The 23822-nt window shown below is 38.2% G+C and overlaps 1 protein-coding gene across 5 annotated transcripts in view; it reads right to left on the reverse strand.

The window, feature by feature from the left end:
* Positions 1-21389, reverse strand: part of LOC102220724 (FH1/FH2 domain-containing protein 3) — a 98290-nt gene extending 76901 nt beyond the window's left edge. For all 5 annotated transcript variants that reach the window (XM_023331542.1, XM_023331540.1, XM_023331539.1 and 2 more), the window contains exons 1-3: positions 20808-21389; positions 14548-14654; positions 3881-3945 (exon numbers count right to left, since the gene is read on the reverse strand). In XM_023331542.1, the coding sequence (XP_023187310.1) occupies positions 3881-3945; positions 14548-14654; positions 20808-20972 (337 nt within the window). In that variant the 5' untranslated portion in view covers positions 20973-21389. The remainder of the gene's footprint in view (positions 1-3880; positions 3946-14547; positions 14655-20807) is intronic.
* Positions 21390-23822: the final 2433 nt, after the last annotated feature.

Raw genomic sequence — 23822 nt, forward strand, 5'->3', positions numbered from 1 at the left:
AAGAATAAAAAACACATGTTTAGAAAAAAAAGGGTTGCAACAGCTGGGTAAACTGTGATGTCTGACTGATTTACAGCAGCTTCTTGTAAAACGAGTAACACAAAGATGACAGTAAAAGCACATTTTTGGGGGCTTAACGGATATTTCTGTTTGAAATTGACACATTTCCCACATCAGAAATTGGTTTGTGTGATTGTGATCACTGAGGACATGATTCAGTTATCACTTGGTATTCAAATTTAGACATTATGAGAACTAAACAATAGTCTGCCGCCATAAGTGACCCTCCTTTTCCCCTTTTATTCAGTCTCAGAGACAACACTAGTCAAGATGAGGCCATATTGTATTTACGGACAATACAAAAATAAGCATAAGCTGCTTTAATCAGGCTCTTCATACCACATCTAGCACGCTGACAATAATTACAGCCTGACAATATAAACAGGCTGTGGCCGAGGCTAACACGCAGAATGGAGCAAGATGAGTTGATTTCTCCAAACCATCAGCTGCTGGGCTGGCCATGCAACTATAAACAAAGACCAAATCATCACCAGTTCTGCTTACCTAATGAGAAAAACCACATCAGCTAAATGTAATTTTCCTTGTTTTTATTAAAGAACTATGGCACTCATTTAGTCACATTTTAAAACAGTGGCAATTTTGGTGAGCAAAATAAAACAAAGTCTCACTGGAGGGTAGTGCTGTGGTACTGAAGACAATTCTTATTCTCAAGACTAAAAGCCCCAGCATGCTTTATCTAAAGTGTCGACACACAAGTCATGTGGCTGTGAACCATTCATATTCGCACACACCTTTCATGCAACAACGCAGACCATTTGGGGGACACCGCTCCTGGTTCAGCGTACAAGATGTGCATCCTTTGTGCATTCTTTTACGAGACAGTCACAGAGAAAACCCCACACTTTTCTGCAGGCAGCATGCCTAGGAGTTATTAACTATTCATCTCTCAATAACTAGTTATTTAGTGAAGAATCATACAAAATGTACATAATTCTTCACTGCTTCAAATAAATGTTCCTCAAAAAGTATCCATGTCTCCTGCAGATACAAAAACCAGATAGTGTAAGCAGAGTAGTTGAAGAGAAATATTCAAATATTCAACTTATTTTTAACTTTTGAAATGTCATTGCAATCATCCGTGTCCCTGTTTGCCAAGGATGCGAAAAAAAGTACAGCGAGTGGGAGAAATATTTTTCTGTGTAAAAATTTGGATGTTTTAAAACCAACTAAATCAAAAAACTTTCTGTAAAACTCCACAACTAGATATTGTGGAGATTTACAACATTTAGCTGTAAATCCTGTTCATTTGGTGAACAAATGTCCTAATGCAAATGTCACACAGAGTAAACAAAATAAAAAATAATACATTCAAATAAATCTCTCATATGTCATATTGGATTTTTTTTCAAAATCTTTATTATGACTAAAAAAGTTCTTTTTTAGTGCTCAAATTCACAACAAAGGTCATGTCATGCCAAAGTGTATAATGCCGTTTAGTAAAAACATTTCCTATCTATGGCAACCTAGTCGACTCTTTCAAGGCTTTGCAGCAATTCCTTTTGCTCAATGAGCATTTACTGATAGTGGGTACCTGAGTGCATTGAAATGCTATCATAGCTATCAAGCTATCATACTAAATATGCATCACATCATTTCAGTTTGAATGCATTTTGGAAAATGTTTGTACTGAGAAACCATATGAAAAATAATTCTGGTTTATGGCTTCTAATGTACACTACTGCTTTGTTTTCTCCTAAAGTTGTTGGTTATTAAAGAAGATTTAGATAATACCTATCTATGCTCCAAAAACAACTGTGGGTAAATCTTCTTTTTGCATATCAAAGGTGTTTTGAGTATACAAAGAGTAATCTTCATTCTTACGAACAAATTACTAATGCAGAAGGCTACAGTTTCATAAACCATTAGCTCTGTGGGTGAGGCATTTTGTTCCACTTCTTTATTACCCCTGAACAGACATATGCATGTAAGTGCTAATGACTATGATTAAGGAAACCCGGATTAGGTCCTGCTGTGGTTTGCACACGCTATAATGCAAAAAGGCAAACAGGAGGTTGGTTCTGTTTTGTGTAAATCTAAAAAAAAGCACCAGAAAACACTCTCTTAAAGATGTACCACTTAATTGAAGTTTAAACTCTATACAATGTCTGTTCCACAAAATAGCAGTAAATGACTCAGAATAGAGTAAACATGGCTGAAACCAAGTCATTATTCATACCCAAGGAGGGAGCCTCTGGGATAAACATCTCAACATTGTGGGTGTGCTGATGCAAAGTCATCAGTGAGAATACATTTAAAATTAAATTTAAAAAAATCAGTTACAATAAGTCTCTAGAAGCCTTCATTTCACCATCACTGTTGGAAATCTAATATTGTTTCCACTTCTACACAGTTTGAGACGAACAAACAGAAAAAAAAGAACAGAAAGTAAATATTGGTACTCAATCTGTAAATGTATAACAAGCATCTAACCCTAAATAGCCATGCCATTTCACTTTGAAAGACTAACGCATTATGTCTTTTGTAGACCAGGAAAATCACTGCATAATGTGCTCAGTGGACCAAAAGGTCACTTTGCTAGTCTGATAAAATTAGGCTCAAATGTCTGGACGAGTTACAGTAACAGTGGTTGGCTAAGCTAGACAAAATAAATCAGCTAGCCACACAGAGAGCCACCAAGGGGGACCAGAGAGAAGGGCAACAGGTGGCTGTCAACTTAGAGAGAAAGAGGGCCATCATCCACTTAGAGTCTGTCTATCTCTCCCCAGGCTCCACTAAGCTCACCCAGGCACCAGCAGGGGACAGAAGAACCCACACTAGAGGGGGTTTCAAACAAATATTCACAACCACAGCCATATTGAACTCGTGACCTGTTGTGAAATCAACGACAATCCGTCAACAAGATGATCAATTACAGCATTGTTTTAAAAAAAGCTTTGAATATAAAATAGCTCCACAGTATCACTTACGTAGTCAGCGTCTAAACTCTCAGAAGAAAAGAAACCCTGAAGCTATCCACATAAGCAAACCTAATCTCTCTCTTAATCCTTGTGCATGTCACTAATTCTTTGATCAGTTGTCATATTTTAGGAAAGGACACAAGACTGGCGCATCCTCGGCTCCAGTCAAACATCTGACTCAGATCATGTTGACCTAATTTAAATAAACCCTGTCTAGGTGGATTTTACCTCAAGTGAAATTTGACAGTCTGCAGCTTAATAACCTTTGCAGATTTTGAGTTATTTTTGCACTTCAAGCCGGCAGGAGGGGTGTGTGTTTAAGAGAAAATATTCTCCTCCTTACTGTGCTACTGCTGCAGACATTATGTGTCAGTAATAAACTCTGTGAGTTAATTACTTTTTAAAAGCTTGTTTAGTCACTTTATATGACAAAATAACATTAAATAAGGTAGCAAAACAAATAGCACCCACTTATCAGCACTGTATTTCCAGAAAGAGGCGGAACAAGCACGTCAGTGTAGTTAAAACGAAATCTGAAAGCCAACATCTGAATCAGATTGGACGCACGTGTGTCTGTACACATGCCACCGCGTGTGCGTGTTTGCATGTGTTTCCACTCAGCTCTTTGTGCTGGTTCCCTCACATTACTCAAAAAAACACAGAAACTCTCTTTGGCTCATGCCACTGCTCTGTTGTTTAGTATGTTGTGGAAGTGCTGTTAATTGTCACACAAATTAAGGGCCTGGGCCCCATCCCACAACTGCCACTGTTTAAGTTCAAAAAGGATGCAGAGGAAGCAACGTGCTGCTAATAAAGGTAATTAAAGCTCATATTATGTCCATGTGTGATATGAACAGATTAGGGTGGAGTTTATTACTTACCAATGCAGGCATGAACTCTGACTGAAAGCTGCGAACGAAGAATGATGCTGTGTTTCTTGCCCCTCCTGCAAAGAAAAAAAAGAAAGTGCTAACAATTTGTGTTTAGGTTATCAAAATAGAGATGCAGAAAAAAAATAAAGATTGTGTGTAAAATTGGACAATTTTCAGTTTGATTAGCAGTCAAAGGTGATCAGCCAGTCAAAAACTCATCCAGATCTATTCCCATCCAGAGAGCACCTTCAAAACTAAATTGAGTTTCAGTACGGCTGGTCTACCTATCTAGACCAGCCATTTAGTGAGGATGCTGATAAAAGAACGTTCTAAGCTGGCTATTTTCAGCATCTGTGAAACGCTTTCCAATGAAATCAGTGGAAGAGCAAAGATTTAACTCTCCCGCAGTGACTCTTTGGAGGACCATGGCAGATTTCGCAATCGGACAACAGGGAAGTGATGGAGATGGCCCATTAGCCTGTCAGCTCCCGAAACCACACAAAAACAATCCTTGTATAAGCACACACGAGGTCAGTGTGACCCACCAGGACTACACACAGGGTAAAAAGCTTGAGTGCTCTCTTTGGACTGTGAGATGGTTAAGAGCCTAATTAAAAGGAAACTTGCTATGCTATATGCTCTGTGGAAAATGCCTGCTTTTCATTCATGCTACGAGGGATTCAAAACTTATAGCCAACATATCTGACACATAGGCCCCTAATATTAATGACTAGTAAGAACATGAAGAAGGTTAAAATAAAATGTATTAAGTGTTGTTCTTGTGTCTTCTACTACAGCTTGTGAAGTTCTTGTACAATAATGCAAAATGGGCCTTACAAACTCAAAACCATGGAGAACAGTTTCAAAAATCCATCAAAAAAGCTAGCTAGTCAAACTGATACGGAGTACTTAGGATTTAATTTTAGCTCAGAAATCTGTAGACTTCTGGCTTGAAAGATATATATACAGGAGATGGTTTGATTTTATCTCTAAATTTGCTTATTTTCAAAAAGCTGCGATATACATTTTCACCCGACATTTGTATTTTGGTCATAACAACACACCAAACTGGGAAAAATTCCTTTCCAAAACAGAAAAAAGACAGGAGGAACTTGGAGGTCATCTCCTCCCTCCCTGTGTAAATGGAAATGTGCCAAGAACCAATCACCATCCTGTCAGCTGCTTACAATAGCTGAATGAATCCAAAACAAAGACAGCAACAAAGAACCTCAATTCAATTCAGTTATCATTAGAAAAGTGTTTTTGCTTTAAGAGAGATAATCTTCCCATTTTAGGAGATTCCTCTGCTGTGTGGAATAAACAGAAGTCTGAAAAATCTGCTGAAGGATAAAGTTGACGCTCTTACTTTTTTTTACTGTTTGACACCTTAATTACCAGACAATTACTTATGACTTTCCAACATCTTCCCTCTTTCTGTGTTACTAGGGTACACTATTAATTGTTTGAAATGCTTCTAGTTTGGCTCACAATGCATCAAGAAGTTGATTGGTAATCCAAATCAATCGATTTTAGCTTGACCAATTACAAGACAATCAGAAAATTTAAAATGTTTTCTTATTTTATTGTAGTTCCTCTTTACTGACAGAAACTTGTTTTTTCATTACTTTTCCATTTCACACTTGCTGCTGTGGCCAAGTTGCCTTCAACTTTTTTCTATAAGCAAACAAGTCAACTGACACTGGGAGTAAACTAGTAGGTTGAGTTCAGAAAAGTTGTTGATTTTTTTTTCTTTCTTACTTCTGAAAAAAAGTTTACAAAAGCCTAAATTGGAAATTGGTCAGAATTGTCTTATTGATTAATGTCTAAACTGACATCTAAATGCAGCAGATCTCCATAGCTAGCTTTGAATTTTGCTGTTCAGGTCCACTCTGTTGTTTCTTTGGATGATAGATTGTGCCCTTAACCTCCCAAATATCTAAAGAAACCACAAACAAATCAGCTAGACACCAACACAGACAAGAGCACAGCAGGTATAACTGCACAACAACCCCCTCCTTCACACCACTGACAAATGGGCTTCTATGGTTGTGTGGTTGTTCAGGCTGGCTCAGGGCCAACGGCAGCCTGTTCTGGACCAGGAGTGGGTTTGACAGTCAAAGAAAAGGCTTGGCAACAAAGAAAGAAGCTCATACTAATGCTGTGTCACAAACAGGCAGCGTTGGAAGACAGACAAAACAGATTTTGTACCCGCGACTGATCAGCATTAAACTGCTCTGATATTATTTACAAAATGGAATTATATGTCAGAGAAAGCCTGCCTATACTCACTATTTTTCAAATATAGCATCCTGCAAAAGGCAGAGGCAATACAGGAGCAACATCTGTCAACATAGGCCTTCCCCGGTGAGATGAGACAGCAAACAGGAACGTAATCCACTGTGATGCTGTCGAGGTAAACGGGTAACTAGAGCCATTTTGTCACGAATGCCTGCTTTCTCTCTGCAACAGGATATCTGATCTTTACAAAGACCTGAGTCTGCACAGGCCGATATTCTCATTATCAAATTAACCAAACATGCATAGAATATAAGTGGGATTTTAAGGTACACCTCCAATGAACATAAATATGAAAATTCAACACTGTTGTACAGGGAGGCCTCCAGATTCATATTCTCACTATACAACTTTTAAGAAAATTAAGAGATAGGATAGGCATGATGCTATATAAGCAATCTAAACAAAGGAAACCTCTGAGATACAATTCCTAATAACATTTAAACAAAAATCTGAAATACTGTATGTCAGTCCTCAATGAGTTACACTCAATATAGGCATCAGCCAAGACAATGACAAAGATGTAAGATGAACAAGTTTCATCTTACATAAATTTAATTTTTTTTCTTTACTGGACAAAATGCAATTTTTTTTCTCTCCCAAGATAAGTTTATGTTTATTGGAATCATCTGTATATTTCATGTGACATAAAATACAACTAAGCTAAGATTTAAAAATCCTCAGTTCAAAGCAGTGACACAGGGGTAAAGCATGAAATGCCTGTACAGAGGCGTCAGTCCTATGTGGCTGTCACAGGTTTGAGTCCAAGCAAAAATTTAGAATTTATTTGCAGAAAATGAGAAATGGTCAAAAAAGATGCAGTGCTTTCACATCTCAAATAATGCAAAGAAAACAAGTTCATATTCATTTAGAAACAATACTAATGTTTTAACTCAGGATGAGTTAAATCAATATTTAACTCTTATTCCATGGTCATTCATTATGGAATCACTATGAGGTTTTCAATGGGTTTCAGTGCAGTGGTCTCTTATTTTTTTCCAGAGCTGTTTTTAAATTGTAGCTGTAAAATACAAAAACACAACATTGGTTGGGTTATTTAGATTTTTACATAGAGGGTTTTAATTGTTGTGCATATTTTAACATGTGTTTTATCTGTCATTCACAAGGGGCTGCTGCAAGACACAGCTTTCCTGGTCACAACTTTGAATATGAAATTTCTTAAATTGCAAACATATGAAATGACCAGTACCATCACTTTGTGCATCTGTTAAAAAAACACAGCAAACTAGACAGTCAAATTTGTGAATGCGACAGACTTTATTCCTTGACAAAATACCTTAGCAGGAAGGAACTGGTACTACATTGTCATGAGTACATGAACTAGTTCAATATGATTTTTTTTTTTTTTTTTATCGCCCCGCAAGGGGTCTTTTTGTGGGCTCTAGTGTCCCTTTTTTTCAAAGTAGGCTGACAGGAAAGGGGTAAGGAGAGGTGGGAAGACATGCGGTAAACGTCGTCGGGTCCGGGAGTCGAACCCGCGACAGCCGCGTCGAGACTACGTTTGCCTGAATGTGGGTCGCACTAACCCCTCCGCCACCACGGCACGCCCAGTTCAATATGATTTTTAAATAAAGTGACTGTCAATTCACGCAGCCATGTTCTGTCATAATAGCAACATCATTTTATAAGCTTACTTCTAAATATTTCTGATAATAACATTTTACTGTGAAGCCCAGTATATTTACTTAAGGTTATCATTCAGCAACAACCTTATATCACCCCATGTCTATTATGGATGAACTAATCATATTGCCAGTGATAAAAAAAAATTAATACCTCTGATTGGCTTTCATTACCAAAAGTTCAAATGTTGACAAATTTCATATAATGGTTAGTAGATTCATAATTCCCACTTTTTTTTTTCAATCTATAAACACGTGACAGTCCAACTTTTTTTATTTTTTGTTTTTCTTAGTTTACTATAAACATCAGAAAATCTTTGCATTATATTGCTAAGAGAGAGAAAAATAAATCTCTGCCAGTTAAAGGCTTGAGTGGTGCACTTACATTTATTTGTTTAATTATCTGAGTACACTTTTAAAAACTATATAATATTTATGTTCCCCATCTCTATTCAGAGAAGGTTATGCTACAAGCTTATAATGGTAAGATACCTTTAGTGTATAAAACGGATAACCACTTGATTCCAGGTTTTAATTAAATTAAAAAAACAATAATTAACTCAAATAGTCAATTGCTGTGTCAATCAACTGCTACAGGCAGAAACTGGGCCAACATGCTTTGTTTTCTGTAAGGTTCCTTCACTTCTTTCTAGGTTGCATCTTTAGTAAAGTTTATAGCACTGACTGGACATGGGCATGTCTGCCCAGTCTAAACTCTCTGGCTTTATCTAAGAGAGCATTACTGGTCCTGTTTATGAAACACAAAATATGTACCTAGAAAGTGAACACACACTCTTGGGCTGCAGTTAAGCCAGATCTTCCCCTCAAAGACCAATTAATGCGAGACAAGAAGGCCCCACAGTGGTCTACTGACTCAGCATTTCTTACCAAAGAAACTTCTGCATCCATGTCCACCAATGGACCACCAGCGTCTGATCTACTCAGATTAAGTTCTAATTTATAAGACAGACCGACTTTATGCTTTGGTAACATTTACACATGCACAGAAAAAAAGGTATTTATAAGATGGCTTTATATTGTCAGCAATATACTTTTTAACTACAAAATACAGATAGTGAAATAATAGTGCTTTAACTCTCTGTGTAAAGTTTAGCTGTGAGACTGACAAATTCTCTGGTTATTTTCAGATGCACATTTCTCCCTTAAATGAAAATCCTGTGTGTGCTGAGAGCAGTGTCCAAGTCGGTCAGAAAAAAATTGTTGGAAAAAAGCGAAAGCAGAGCTCTCCTATGAGAAATGAACGGATATAATGAGAAACTGAATATTTGAGGCCTGCAGAGCTCGAACAGTTAGATTTTAATATGCCTGCCTTTTAAACGCTTGTCAAACACATCAAAAAACAGGCAATAAAACTAAGAAAAGTATTTTCAGCATAAAATTGTTGGCTTTTGCATTTGAATTAAGCACACCAGTGAAATGCTATAAGCTGGAATACACACACACTGCACCAAAATAAAATATTCCATGCCAAATCAATTATGTAGTCACCAACTGCTCTGATCTTCTGAGGACAATCAAGGGAGTGGAGTCTTTCCTTAAGGACTTAAAACTTAACAAATAATCCGCCAATCAATGTCACATATGTCAGCAAAACCCTTGAATGTATCTCAACATTAGTCAGTTCAATAGTTAATCAACATCATCATGGCCAGTTACACTGGAAGTACTCCAGCTGCCTAGTTTGTCCTTCAGAAGAAATAAAACTTCATAAATGCCTCAAAGGCAATGACATGCAAAAGTATTTTTACCCTTTGAACTTGTCCACATCGTCATGTAACAATGAACTTTATGTATTTTACTTGTAACATATGTGGTAAATCAAGAGAGGTGGAGAATAATGGTAAAAGGAAAATGTGAAAAATGTGGCATACCCAAAAAATAAATTATAACCAAACCTATTGCCTTCAGAAGTCCCTTATTTGTAAGCAGAGTTCACCTCTGTATAATCTAAGCTAAGCATTTAGAAAACATTCTTTAACAAACAGCATCAGGAAGATCAAGGTATGCACCAGAGACGACACAGAGAAAGTGGCGAAGAAGTTTAAGTTATATAGCAATGTGTCAAGCTTTGACAATATTACTAAGCACTGTTCAATCTGAATAAATTGGGTTTGTTTTCACAGCAAACCTAATAACACATGGATCTCCACCAAAACCAAAAAAGTAGGCAAGGAGAGCATTAGAGAAGCACATCCATGGTTTCTTTGGAGGAGTTGCACAGATCCATAGCTCAATCAAACACAGATATATCAAACACATCATCATTAAGGTGACATAAGAAAGTGGAAACACCAGGATGTGGTGATGTATTTGTTCAACATTGTCAGGTAAGAATTTATTACAAGATAGAGCTACATACAAAACAAAACTCTACAGTACAGAACAACAAAAGAAAAACAACCCTAAACAATAGAGTTAAAATCAAAGCATATTATTGTGACAGAACAGATGAATAAAAGTCTATACTTAAATCTAGTTTAGGATCTGTTGTTCCTGGACACTCCATCTAATCTAAAAAAACAATGGGTAGAAGCCTCTAGATGTGCAAAGTTGGTAGAGATATACTCCAAAAAATTCAACTGTACCAACAGATAGTTTTTTTAAAAAAGCATTCACTAAAACAAATAAGACCTGCATTTTCTTTAAGAGTCCTGGAAATGCATTGATTCAGTCTTTCGCGGCTGCAAAATTTTAACAAGACAACTACCTAAAGACAGAAATGCCTCAGCACGTCTTGGCAAACTGGTCAGTTAATAACTTGAAGAGAAGCTGCATCAGTGATTAGGCGGGAGGGTGAATGTACAAGTCACAACTTTCTGTAGCCAAGCTACACAACATGGTGTGGAAGTGATTAAGGCCCTTAAGCTACCATGACATGGATATCTCCTGGCTCTGCAGCCCTCTGTCAGAGGATCATACTTTAATCTGATTGTAAAGACACTAAGTATGACACAGGCGCCTCAGGAATGTAACCTGTCGTTAATATCAATTGCACATGGATCCAATTGCCAATAATCAAGAAGGTTCAGGAATGTTTTCAGTTGGTAGATAACTAGGAGGAAAAGAATAATGACATCATTTTGCTTAGGTTAGTGAAGCTGGTTGCTTTACAGTTCACTTTTTCACGTACTCTGAATATTTTCTGACATTTTGAGTGATTGAAAAACAGAAAGAGTTAATAAAAAATTGAGAAAATAAAGGTGAAGTGTTTTATTACACCAGTTTGGCATTATTATCATGAGATCAAAGTGTGCTGAACTGCAGGAGGTAAATTCCCGGGCACATTACCGCCATAAAAAAAAAAAACAGTAAGCAGAACTAACCATTATTTTTCACTAAATAATTGGCCAACCACCTTAACCCCCAGCCTCCTCTGATTTAATGACCTACATCCATACTACCACCTCATGCCAGCTGGCATGACACAATCCCTGGCAGCCTCGGCCTTTGACGCGAGAAGAAGTGGACCGCTTTAACCTCACAGCTCTCTGTAACCTCCCCATAAGCTCCCAACAATTTCAGCTGGAACTGGGAACGGACGGCACTCTCGATGTCCAACAGAAACACCAGGGCTGGGAGCCGCTTATGAATTCCAAGTTAGACAAATAAATCCATACATGTTTGCGGTACAGCTAACCAAGAACTCTCATGCCAACCTTTGGTTTGTGAACATCTAAGGTGGGCAGAGCATATACCTAGCATGCTCTACCATTCATGTAAAACATATGGAGTCAATAAAGTGAAAGGCCAAACAAAGTGCATGAAACTGAAATTAAACTAACACAATTTAGAATCTCAATTTTGTCGTCTGTCCCCAGGAGTCAAGTTAATGCAAAGTGTAGTTTTTTTGTATCAGGCAGACTTTTCAGCAAAGGAAAATATTAGGCGCTCGCTACAACTGAAGTGTAGAACTGTGTGTACCTCGGTGATCTAATGAAAAACAGTGTCAATGTAAAAGAGATCAGAGTGATTACTCATAAGACAAACCGACAACCTAAGTGGTTTAGAATACGTCACTGCTGCCACACGATAAAGGACGCCAAGCGCTATAAAAAACATGGAAAAAGTTAGACCTCTGGTATGTAGCAAAAAGATGCAAGAGCTGCCGTCACACGGTTTCCTATCCTGACATGTATGCTGGGAATTTTAGGAAACAAGTACTGTCACATCTTTTAAATCTGGAGTGCTTTTGATGTGCTGCCTATTTGAATTCAAACCACTCAACAGCATCAGTGTTAGGTTAATTTTGTCAAGATGTTACCATCTTGTTTTTTTGTTGTTTTTTTACCAGATTTGAAGATCAGCAGTCCATCTGGGATTAAAATTTCAATGTCCTGTTCAAGTAGTAATTATTTGATGAATTAATCTGAAAGTTAGCCTTGCTTTCAGTTTCAAGCATCTGCAATGCTTTCTCAAAGTAAGAGACTCTCAATCTTCATAAACTGAGTATCTATATAGTGTTGAATGTGACTGAATGATGTTATTTTTTGTCATTTATATAACATCTGTGAAGTAGATTTGTAAAATCTCTTGTAAAGCATGCATGTGAGAGTTGTGACATTAACGTTCCAAAATATCCATTTAATATAGCAGCGTCGCCACATTAATAATCAGACCATGCAGTCTACAATAATTAATTCACGAAAAGGTAATCTGGAGCACAATTTACCTTTGGCGTCCAGTCTTCTTGCACCATGAGCATACAAGGCAGATATACATCTGCATCTTCATATGTACAGTATCTCAACAATTTGCGGCTACAAAAGACTTTATACACTTTCCCATATCTATGAAAGTATGCCATTTGAACTCTGAAAACAAGAACATATCTGTGTTCATACTAGTTTTGGGACACAGAGGGCCATAACATCCCAGCCAGAGGCATACAGTTAAACTGTACTGAACTGAAAAGAAGATTGTAATTTCTTTGTGAATCACACCATAATATGAATAGGTGTCTCATGTTCTTCTTGTCTGTGAGAACTACATATGAAAGTTCTCACAGACAAGAGAACTTTCTTGTCTGTGACAAGAAAGTTTCTCAACATACTTATATTTTGACCCCTGCTTTGGGGAAGTTTGTTTTTTTCACTTTTTAGTAAAAAAAAAAAAATCTGGACACTAGAACATAAAGAATCATTTACAACAATTTTGAAGTAAATGGTATTTTGAGGTCACCAATGATTTTAATCAATTCTTACCAACAATGATAAATGTAAATATAAACCCAACATCCAAAATCTGTGCATTTCTTCAAGTTTCCTGTGAGTGATTATTAATGTGTACATGGTTGTGTAAGAGAAGAGTCATTGAATTTTACTAAGGATCCAAAACAAAGGCAAAATGATTAGGGATTTAACATGTTGGACTGTCTGTAGCATCATATATTATCATTTAGTATTACAAAATCAGTCTCTATGTATAATGTGCTCTATCTTTGAGATTTTCAAAGGGAGCAAACATTTTCCAATCCAGTAGTTGATAGACAAGGTTAAAATGTCAAAGAGATACATTTTAGTAACTTTTCTGCAGCATGTCCCACCAAATAGTGTTTTTGTCAGTGCAAAATGGTACAGCTTACTATGGTGCATAGACCAATTTTAAAAAGTATCGGATTTTTGAACTTCCGACTGACCAGTCACCTATTAGGAGCAATCGACCTGACGATCATCCACTTGTACCTAACATGTACTAAGTGCATCTCTAGCATAACTTTCTAGTAGACCCCAGGGACGGCAACTACTGCTCTCCTCCTCAGGGTTGAAGAGATGACGGTGTGAAATGGGAAATTTAAATTCAACTTGCTATCAGATCTAATTACATTGAACTTTTTTAGCAAGAAGCACTGTTCCTAAATATGATTCAAAATACCGTCTCATTGATTTTCAGAGTCAAGAAGGCATTCTGATTTTAAGCAGGCTTTTACTTGTAAAAGGGTGGAATCATTAAAGACTTTTAGACCTTGCCTTTTTTTAATAAACAAATCTAGTGCCCTTGCATGAGCGGGAAGCAGAACTCATTCAGCTAATGCCTGGAAAACGAATTTTCGAGTAATTCATACAGTTTGGTTTTATTACCATTAAAATCACTGTAATTGGATCAGATTAGCCACAGAAATACAGCAAGAATGACATTAACGTATGTCCCCATAACCAACTATAACAATTCCTTCTTATCGGATCTGAATTGCAGTCTCTCTCTCTTAAACAGTAATCATATTGCAGTGATTATGGTTGACTGTAAAAGCTGGGAGATATTTGGGTTGTTTTTAAAGCCAGACTCCTGTAATCAGCAATTGTAAGTAAGTTACTCTTGAATCATTCTTTTATATATATTTCTCTGGGTTGACAGCTAATTTAAAGCATGAACAATTGATTCCGGGAAAATCAGAGTCTGGCGTGTAATGTATATTACTGTATCCACCTGCTCGGTAGGGCCAGAAACTCTTGTATTTTCAGCTTTGTCTGGCATCTGTCCGACACAGAGCTTTTGAAGTAGAAGGAGTATACGACCAACTTTTTTTTTTTTTTTTTTTTACTGCAGTGTTCAAGTTTATTTTAGTCTACAACTTCAGGCCAGTAATGGAGAGTGTTTCTCATTCTGTGTGCTGTTTACAGCCTCTTCTTTTTTTTTGTTCTTTTTGGTGTTTCCAAGTTTTGGCGATAGCAAAGGAAAAAGTTAAGCAACAGACAGAGAAGGATGCGATTGTTATCTTACCCTCCATCCTCCTGAAATCCCTCCAGTTCATCCTTCTGCTCTGCCAGGGTAGACTCCAAATCCAAATAGCTTCCATTATGGGACAGCTGGAGGGCGCAGTCATCCGGCTAAGCATGCAACCACACACACACACGTAAAGAGGTTAGATATAACCAATGCAATTTTGATCCATTCTCATTAGGTAAAACAAGTGACACCAAAACCCAAAGAAAGCCAAACTGAATAAATATATTACATTAACACTGTACTTATAATAAGACATGACAAGATGGTTCTTTTATCAGCTCATGTCAGAGCTCTTCGGCGATAAACACAGTAAAGCTATGAAGGGTCAGAGCTGTTTTTCTGTCTGCTGTCTCTTATCTCTCTGCTCCAACCCCCACCATGTCCGATAAACTATCATCGAGCGCGATGATTTCACAGTGAGGGTATAATTCATCTGGTCCTTAAAGGTTGTCATCACCCGACTCGGGTCAAGGAGATGAAGAATGAGAGCGTCTGTTCACTTGTCTGCTTGACCTCTAAATTGAAGATATTAACCTATTTATATTGGAGGTCTGTCGGCTCCGCAGGACCCCGGCTCCAGCAGTGAAGCAGAACACAGGAAAACAAATACCATTAAAAGAGTCCAAACATTTGATTTCAGGAGCAGAGACTTGGCACTGCTCCGCTGCACTAACACTCTGGGTGTCTAAAACAACATGTAGTATGGGTAGATCTGTTCGCTCTGCTCTGTAATGAAACACAAAGGAGGAGAGATTTGGAGGCAATCTCCAACATCTTTTTTTATAATGAGCAACATGTGTAGTAAATACGCAACATGTAGGATTTCTTACAACAGTCCATTTACTCCCAGGCTGATGCACTACCACTTCCTTCCTTCATTCTGTACGTGACAGTAACTTCATTAAACATGATGGAGCATCACAGGAAGAGACTTTGTGGCTTTGAAGTGTTCAGCCACTCTGTTTGCATTACTGCACTCTAAGACTGTGTCAAATTTTGGAACTGAGACAAAACATATGGTTAGATGGGATAGCTCTCAATCCCCCCCTATCCTCCTTCTGACTTTTTTTTCTGATTCAGAGCTGCAGTCCCCTCTACTCATTGGTTCAGCAGATAACGATGTGAAAATATCTTAAAACAAAAAAGATATTTTATTTCAGTTGCCAATTTTTTTATTCAAATTAAATTATCTTATTAAGTAGATCATAGAGAGTAGAAGATTTAATTTAGTAATCCTTTAATATCCATTCCGTGTGTTTATTTATGCTAATGCATCCATTCGCCTAAGCCACTCTTTAGGAAGGACAAGAAACCATGCCATAAATGTAAGTCAAATGTATGTGGATGTGAAGTCATTAAAAAATAACTGCTTGCCTACACCTACCTGTATGTGAAGTCAGAGCAACAATAAAAAGTTTTTGAAGAAAAAAAAAAAAAAAACGGGTTGCGTAAAATTTATTGAGCTATTGCACATAGTCAGGAAGATAACAAAGGCCAGAAGTTAAAAAATGGAAAAAGAATATTGCATTCTTGGGTTCATCAGGTCATGTTATGTACCTGAGAGTTGATGGCTTGAGAGACATGGCAGATGTAAAAATGTAGTCTTCTAAAAGACAGTAGACCTTTAACAGGACTTATCCTCTGATCAAAGGACCAGACAAGAAATGAGCTGGGAAAATTGTTGAAAATATGTTGTATAATAATAATGTACATAAACCATTCATATTTGCAAAACTACAAAAACAGGCAACATAGTTGGAATTGGTACTTTGCGTTAAAGCTTTTCTACAGTTGTTTGTCTCTCAGAGCTGTAACTTAGTAACCCTACTACTTAAGGTTACTGATTGGAAAAAAGCTATGGGATAATGGGCATGTTTGACTTAAAACAGGATTTGTGTTTGTAGTAGATGGAATAATCAATTTAAAGCTAAATACTTTACTTTTTATGATTTTATTCTTCTGCAATAACTGGCTTTTGCAAATGGTGAACATGATTCAAAACAGTTATTTATCTGGTCTTTATTTTTATTTAAGAAATAAACTAGCATCAAAAAGTATGAATGCCAACTTTTTCCAAAGATGATGCAACAGAACAAAATAACTTTAAAGAAATTAGTTATTCGTGAGTGCTTTTTTAAAGACTGGATCAGATATAGAAAGTCACAGGGAGACAGAAAGAAAAGAGGAAAAACAAGCCCATCAAAGCAAAGGATGTAAGATTATATGACATTAGAGACAATCCAAGCATAAAGCATTCAAACAAACCTGGTAAATTTATGACTTTGGTTTTCTACAGTGGCATTAATATAAAATGCAATGCTAAAAATAAGAAACTAATTCCCATTACCCCATACTGAACTACCAAAAAAAACTTGGTTGTATTTTATTGAATCCAGGTCTTTATGCCCTTTACCTATGCATTACACTCCAAGAACTCAATGAACCGAACAGAAAACAAGAGCAAAACCTTTGCTGTCTGTTTTTTCACTCTGTATTACCTTAAATAGACAAAGCACTGAATCAGTCCTGCAGCTGTAACCAATAATTACCCAACTGTGGAACCAATAAATGACTAGCAGACCGACAAAAAGCAAACTCAAAGATTTCTGTTTCTCTATGTATCCACACTTTCACCAACACTCTTAACTCTCTTATATTTCCTCATTATAGAATCAGCCTGGATTACTCATCGCAGTTATTGGTACACAAGTAATGCAAGGCCAGGGTGGTGCGCTTAATTGTCCCTAGTCCAAGAATCGGAAGGAATGCAGGTCACAACTGATCAGAAACAGGGATTTGTTTGGCTGTCGCCTGCCCAGGACTTGAACCCACAGTAGCACTGCGATGGCCAAGTCCAGAGAAGTAACCGCAAGTGCTCTGCTCGCACTGAGGTCTGGCCTCTCCCTTCAACAACCATGCTGTGGTCCACTGACCAGGGAGGCAGTGCAGGGAAAAATGACTAAAAATAAACACCATGCAATTTCCAATTTAAAGCTTCTATCACACTCCAGTTTTTTATTGAAGCAAGGAGAGACATCTAGAAGCAAACACCGTCGACTAAGCACACCGTATGCACACGCCTGCATACATGTACTGCCTCCGTAGTGGCTACCTTGCACATCTGTGTTTGCAAAGTGCAATAAACTCTAAGTCACACCAGATGAAATCCAGAAATCTCCTTCATAAAGCTTTTGATGAAGCCACTTGGGGTCTTCTTTTGAAGGCATGTGACACCAAAGCACACCTGATGCATGAATGAGAAACCACAACAGTAATCTGAAGTTCCTGTCAGGCACAGTGTTGGACAATGCATTCTTTTGAAAGAGGCCTTCTGCTGCGACAACTCCTCCAAATGCAGAGAGGAGAAAAACCTCAGCTCTGCATGACAATGAGAACAGCAATTCACAGGAGGAACCTGTATTTTAAAGTGTTTTACATAACTTCTCATTTAACACAGCTTCTCATTATGGGGCCAGAAAAAATGCAGAAAAACAATTGTCTCTGAAGTTTAAATTGGTAAAGTCACAGTCCAGAATTGGAATCAAACAGCAGCAGACCAAAAGCGGTATGGCAGAGCTTTGATTTACAGACGCGTGCTAACAAACACTAAGCACATTCCTTTACTGTGACGCCGATAGGCGTGAAATGAGTCTCGCACCTGAGTTGTGGATCATTGCATCTCCTCCAAAGTTATCCTATATGCTGTTTGCTCTGAACAGCACCAGCAGGGAAGGTGCGTGAGGTGTCTTGCCCAAGGGTTACAAGGATGAACTCCTACCTCCTAGGCTACTGTCACCCTATTTTTATTTGTAGAAAAAATGTCATAGCAAGACCACACACTCTGCACCCTACATGTTGACTTTAAGCTTTTCTTCTTCCCAGGTGCTATTCTATGAATAACACACACCAATTTAATGCAGGATTAACTACACCCATGCACAGATCTCCAAACTTCAGCTTTAGAAACTGACGACGACAGCTCAGAAACAGCACATGCAAGCTGTCTGAATCCCTGGACACCATGTGTGAACAGCACACTATTTATATCAGATTGACCTCTGAGCTCTGGGACTGAAGGCTTGATGCTTGAGCCATTTACAGGGTCACTCTTAAAACAAATTCTTTAAAGAATGTAAATCGCAGAACAACTTGCTACATACTGTGACACCATTGTTGTTGCTGAGCTAAAGTGAATGAAATTACACCCAAGCAGTAATGCCAATGGATTGAAAACAAAGATTGGGCTCATTTTTAGTACGTCAGTGTTTGTTTTATGTATTTTTCACTGCTACCTTCCATTTGAAACACTTCAAAGTTTCTCTGTCACATCCTGTCAATGGAAGCAAGCTGGCGTCTGAATGTGAAGCAAGCTTGTGGTAATCTACAACCACCCCAAAAGGTTCCATCTCCCCAACTCTGTGTAAACAGTCTGCAATAACACAGATCTGAGAGGACAATGGAAGACCCAATTACATTTTGAGGTATGTGACATCCCTATTAAACAAAGATAAAAGCACATTAAAGTATGATAGGTTATGCAACTATGTTTCATTTGACTTTGAAAGGTGAGTAGGTGATATTGCTTTTCAATGTACTTGAGTCCACATGGTCAAACTAGAAAGCCAAAACAAACATTTCTAAAGATTTTGACGTTAGGAAGCCTTCAAAAGACATAGAAAGAAAAACAAACAGAAAGAAAGTGAACTATTCTTGTTGTGCAATTGTTTTCTGATCAAAACAATTGCACCATTCAAAACAAAAACATTTCGGTGACTTCAAGGTATTTAAAAATGGCTATGATATTGTCGAGAAAAAAAAAAAAAATCAAGCTGTTGCAAGATAAATAATGCAAAAAGTATCACCTTGATCCTGAAGATATGTTGAAAGCAGATTGCGGCACATTCTAAAGAACAAAGTTCGTCAATCTGACAAGGAAATCACATCAACTCTGCCCAGCTGAGTATTTCATCCCAGTCACTGTAACAGGAGCTGTGAGGTCACAGGTATACAATCCTGCACATTCAGTACAGTCTCTCTGCTTCATTAACAAATATGTTTATGAGGAATAAAAAGTTTGCTAGCAATAACAGACTGTGCCTTGCATTGAAACCAGACCTATACAGTTTTTTTGTATTTTTTTTTACATTTTGTCATGTAACATGTTTGTAATGTTTCTATTAATCTAAAAAGTATGCATTTCAGTTCTACGAATTCATGTCAGTAACACTAGTAAATCGAGTCCCCAATGTGTGTAAGTTCAGTAACAGAAAGTCTCAGGATTTTGTTAGAGAACATTAAAGTACCACAAGGTCCAGTGGTACTTTAATGTTCTCCTTGACAGGTCAAGGAGAAAGTTGTGGAGGAAACTTGGTGACTCGCCCAAGCCTAAACCTCCATGCTGGCCAAAAGGAGCACCAACCAAAGAAGAAGTCAAGAGGTAAATGTTAACTTGGGAAGAGCTGAAGAGATCCATAGCTCTGGTCGAACACTTTGTTGACAGATCAACTATTGGTGAGGCACACCATAAATCTGGCCATTTTTGAGGAGCGCAGTTTGCCACAAAGCATTTAGGAAACACACCAAACACGGGGAAGAATATATTCTGGTCAGATGAGAATAAAGTTAAACTTTTTTGGCCTACATGCTAAATGTGAAGTCTGGAGGAAAATGAACATGGCACCATAAATACATCATTCCTTTGGTGATGCACAGCAGTGAAAGCATCATGTTTTAGGATGCTTCAAGGATAGGGAAGCTATTCAAATACAAATGCATTTCACAATTTTCATTTGTGAGGAAAGTTGAAAAGTATTTATTTTCTACTTTACCATGGTGGACTACTTCCTGTCGGTCTGTCAGAGGGTGAATATTTGAGCAAGGTGTTGAATGAGTCCCTTTACTTACAGGTATGCATTTTTGTTATTCAACAAAAAATAACGTCTCTAAGTCTAGAAAAAATACATAGAACGTAAACTTTGTTGTTTTACATGTTCAAAATTAATTTATTACCAACAACCCTTCAGAAATAGTAAGAGGTTTTCATTCCAGCATCACTGAGGGTAACTAAGGTAACCACTGTTTGGCTCCATCAACATTTCTGCACCAGGTGCCTTGTTCAATGATCCAGCTTGGTTTGGTAACCTAGTAACCTCATCAACATGCTTAGGGCAATTGTTGGTTTAAGTAAGAGTGTTCAAGTGTAGCTCAGCTGATTGAAGAATAAGAACACAAGCAATAAATATTTGTATACATACCTTGTGTGGTGCTTTCAGCAGCCTGTGGACTCCAGCTACCTGATCGATCAGAGGAATATCTTCCCTAAAGGTATACAGAGGCGGTCTGGTGGGCTCTGGGAAATTGGTGCTGTTGAAAGGGTCGGTGTCATCTAAGAACTGCACCCTGCATGTAAGCGTAGCCATGATGTATCCATTCAAGGTGATATGAAGTGATCAGAATAGTGGATGCGGCGCTGAAACCTCTGACACCAGCGCAAACCTCCTCCTTCACCTTCTCCTCCTCCCGCTGCTGCTGCGGGGGCTGCGAACTACCGGCAGGTTCTCTGCAGTGGCAATCTCCCGCACCCTGTTATCCTTGGAGCTTCCCCATGAGTTTCACACTGCGCAGATGGGGCTGCCGCAATATTTGGTCCGGGATAAGTCGCTGGGAAACCGGACTGGTCAGAGCGCTGCCGAGGCGGACGGAGCGACAGTGTCCAAGGGCATTGCAGGCAGACTGCGGTGTTCGGACGGGACTGCTGCACTTGGTGTCTGGTCTGCGAGAACGATGCATAAACTCTGCCAGAGGGATTCAGCAGTCGGACCTGAGCCGGCGGACCCACAACAGCTCATGTTACAGGCGCAACCGTGACCTCTAGTGGCTAAAATAAAACGTGCAAAGAATATCGACTTTGCAGTTGATTTGAATTAAAATGTTCCGTAGCAAAACACTCAAAATATAAAATGTCAATAAATATAACATATCACATATTTTGTTTTATACAGCTATTTATTGCATTTACATCCACCAAATTCTAAGTTCTGTTTTAAAGGGAATGCAGGCCAAGTCTGCCTGCATAGAACCATTCATGCAAGGGGTAATTTAAAGTGCTTTAAAGAACATAAGTCAGATAATTTAACGTCAAATATACCTCATCTGAAGCATCAGACAACAGCATACAAACATAAGATAATCAAATAAACGCAAAAAAACATTAAGATAATAAATCAGAAAATAAAAAATGTTAAACATGATGTAAATTTTATAGCAGTCTTTGGCTGTTAACCCACAGTCCACAATTGTGTCTTTAGTCCTGTTAAAACAACAACAAAAAACAGTTTCTGCACTTCTCATGTTGAAAATGTTTTAGATTAATTTAAAAATAAAACTGAATGGAATAATGATGAGGTAACAGGCTGCAGATGGGAGAGAAGATAGAAGAAGGCAGCTCTGAGGAGAGAGAAAGAAATGGCACAGGGGGCAAGGAAGAGCACAATGGACTAGGAAATGACACTAAATAATTACTAGACCTTGTATTTTGAGGTGTCATACAAGACAAGATGACAGGTGTTTGTAAGCTCTGTCATGTTCGGATTCACCCTTCGGACCCACATGCAGAACCAACAAGTCCAAGTAAGGAAATAAGGTTTATTTTCAAAAGGTACACACAATTGACAGGTCTTCAGACCCTTTCTGGGGAGCGGCTAGCGTCACACAATCGGAGGCGCCTGGAATGAGAAGTAGGTTACTGAAGGTCAGGCAAGAGGGGATCAGAAATGTAATAGGAACAGCTTACTTCAGAGTGGTTCTAGGAAGCTCTGGGGAAGAGGTGTACAGGGTCCTGTGTGGAGGATGGTGATGTAGATTCCCGAGGTGAGTGCAAGGTAGGCTGTGACAGAGAGCCAGAGGTCTGATGGGGCAGAGCGAGCTGGGGAAACACGGCGGAGCAGGCAAGCAGGAGGCTTGCAGTGAACGAATCCTTCTAGAGATATCCAGTGACGAGCCACAAACCGGTAACGTCAATCATCCAGCGCTGAGTGAGGGCTCTGCTGCTCCTTTATTCCCAGCACTCAGATGAGGCTGATGAGCTCCACCTGTGAAGGCTGCCCCGGCTCTCACCCAAGATCCTCACTGGAACAGATGCATTACTCGCACTCACACACACAGGAACCCTGACAAGCTAGGGATTAAAAGTGTGATAAAAGAGATTTAAAAACAGGAATAGAGTAGGCTTGTATGACACTGAAAGGTAACTTGTTCCATAATTTAGGAACAACAACAGCAAATTCTTTTTCACCTCATCATCAGCAATAGTTTTAGGGACTGTCAGCAGTAACTGATCTTTTGCAAACAATAAATTGGAAAATGTGACATGTATTTTTGTTAATTTTCAGATAATTCAAAGGTCAATGCTTTGCACAACCATGTAATTGCAGATGCTGAAGTTTGTGAGTAAGTCTCTTTCTGTTTTTCTTGTATAGTGAGGAAACTAATTTGGCAGCACCTTAGACATTATAATGATCATCCATCCATCCATTTTCTAACACCCTTGTCCCTAGTGGGGTCTGGAGGGGTGCTGGTGCCTTTCGGGCGAGAGGCGAGGTATACCCTGGACAGGTCTCAATAATGATCATAGAGAAATAAATTGAATATATGCTAAGACCTACAGCACATATCTTTTGTCTGAGGTCAGAGCACAAACATCATAACACCCAAGAAATGTGATGTTATATGGTGGAATAAAGCTGAAAGACAACAAATAAAAGTAATAATTTAGCTGTCATTTGTGGTTTACTTGTATTTTTCAGAGTAATGATTTAAATTATCTTGTTCACCGATGCCAAAGTCAAGACCTGAAGTATTAAGCACCTCCTCCAACACAGGTAACTCAAATATTATTTTCCAGGAATCATTAGACTTGAATGACTGAATGCTGAAATTTGATGCAGGTGTGTTGAAGAAGGCACCTCTGTTCTTGTTTATAAGTTTTGCAAAAGTCTTTTATACATACAGTACTTTTGAAAGAATGTCGCAACCGTGCTTTTGAGATTCGAAGGGGCAATGCATGCCTAATTTGTATTAGATTTTTTTAAAAATAACTTCTTATAGTGTCTATTTGCTATTATTGATTACTTGAAGCAGTATCAATGGATGGTAATTACTTGTTGGGTGAGGAGAGCCAGGAAATGAAACATATTTATTGTTGCCTGACATGATCCAAAATTCTTTTAGAGAAAAAAATACTGATATGATTGTGTGTATTTTTGATATTA

This window comes from Xiphophorus maculatus, chromosome 3 (assembly GCF_002775205.1).
Source record: "Xiphophorus maculatus strain JP 163 A chromosome 3, X_maculatus-5.0-male, whole genome shotgun sequence".
Taxonomy (NCBI): Eukaryota; Metazoa; Chordata; class Actinopteri; order Cyprinodontiformes; family Poeciliidae; genus Xiphophorus; species Xiphophorus maculatus.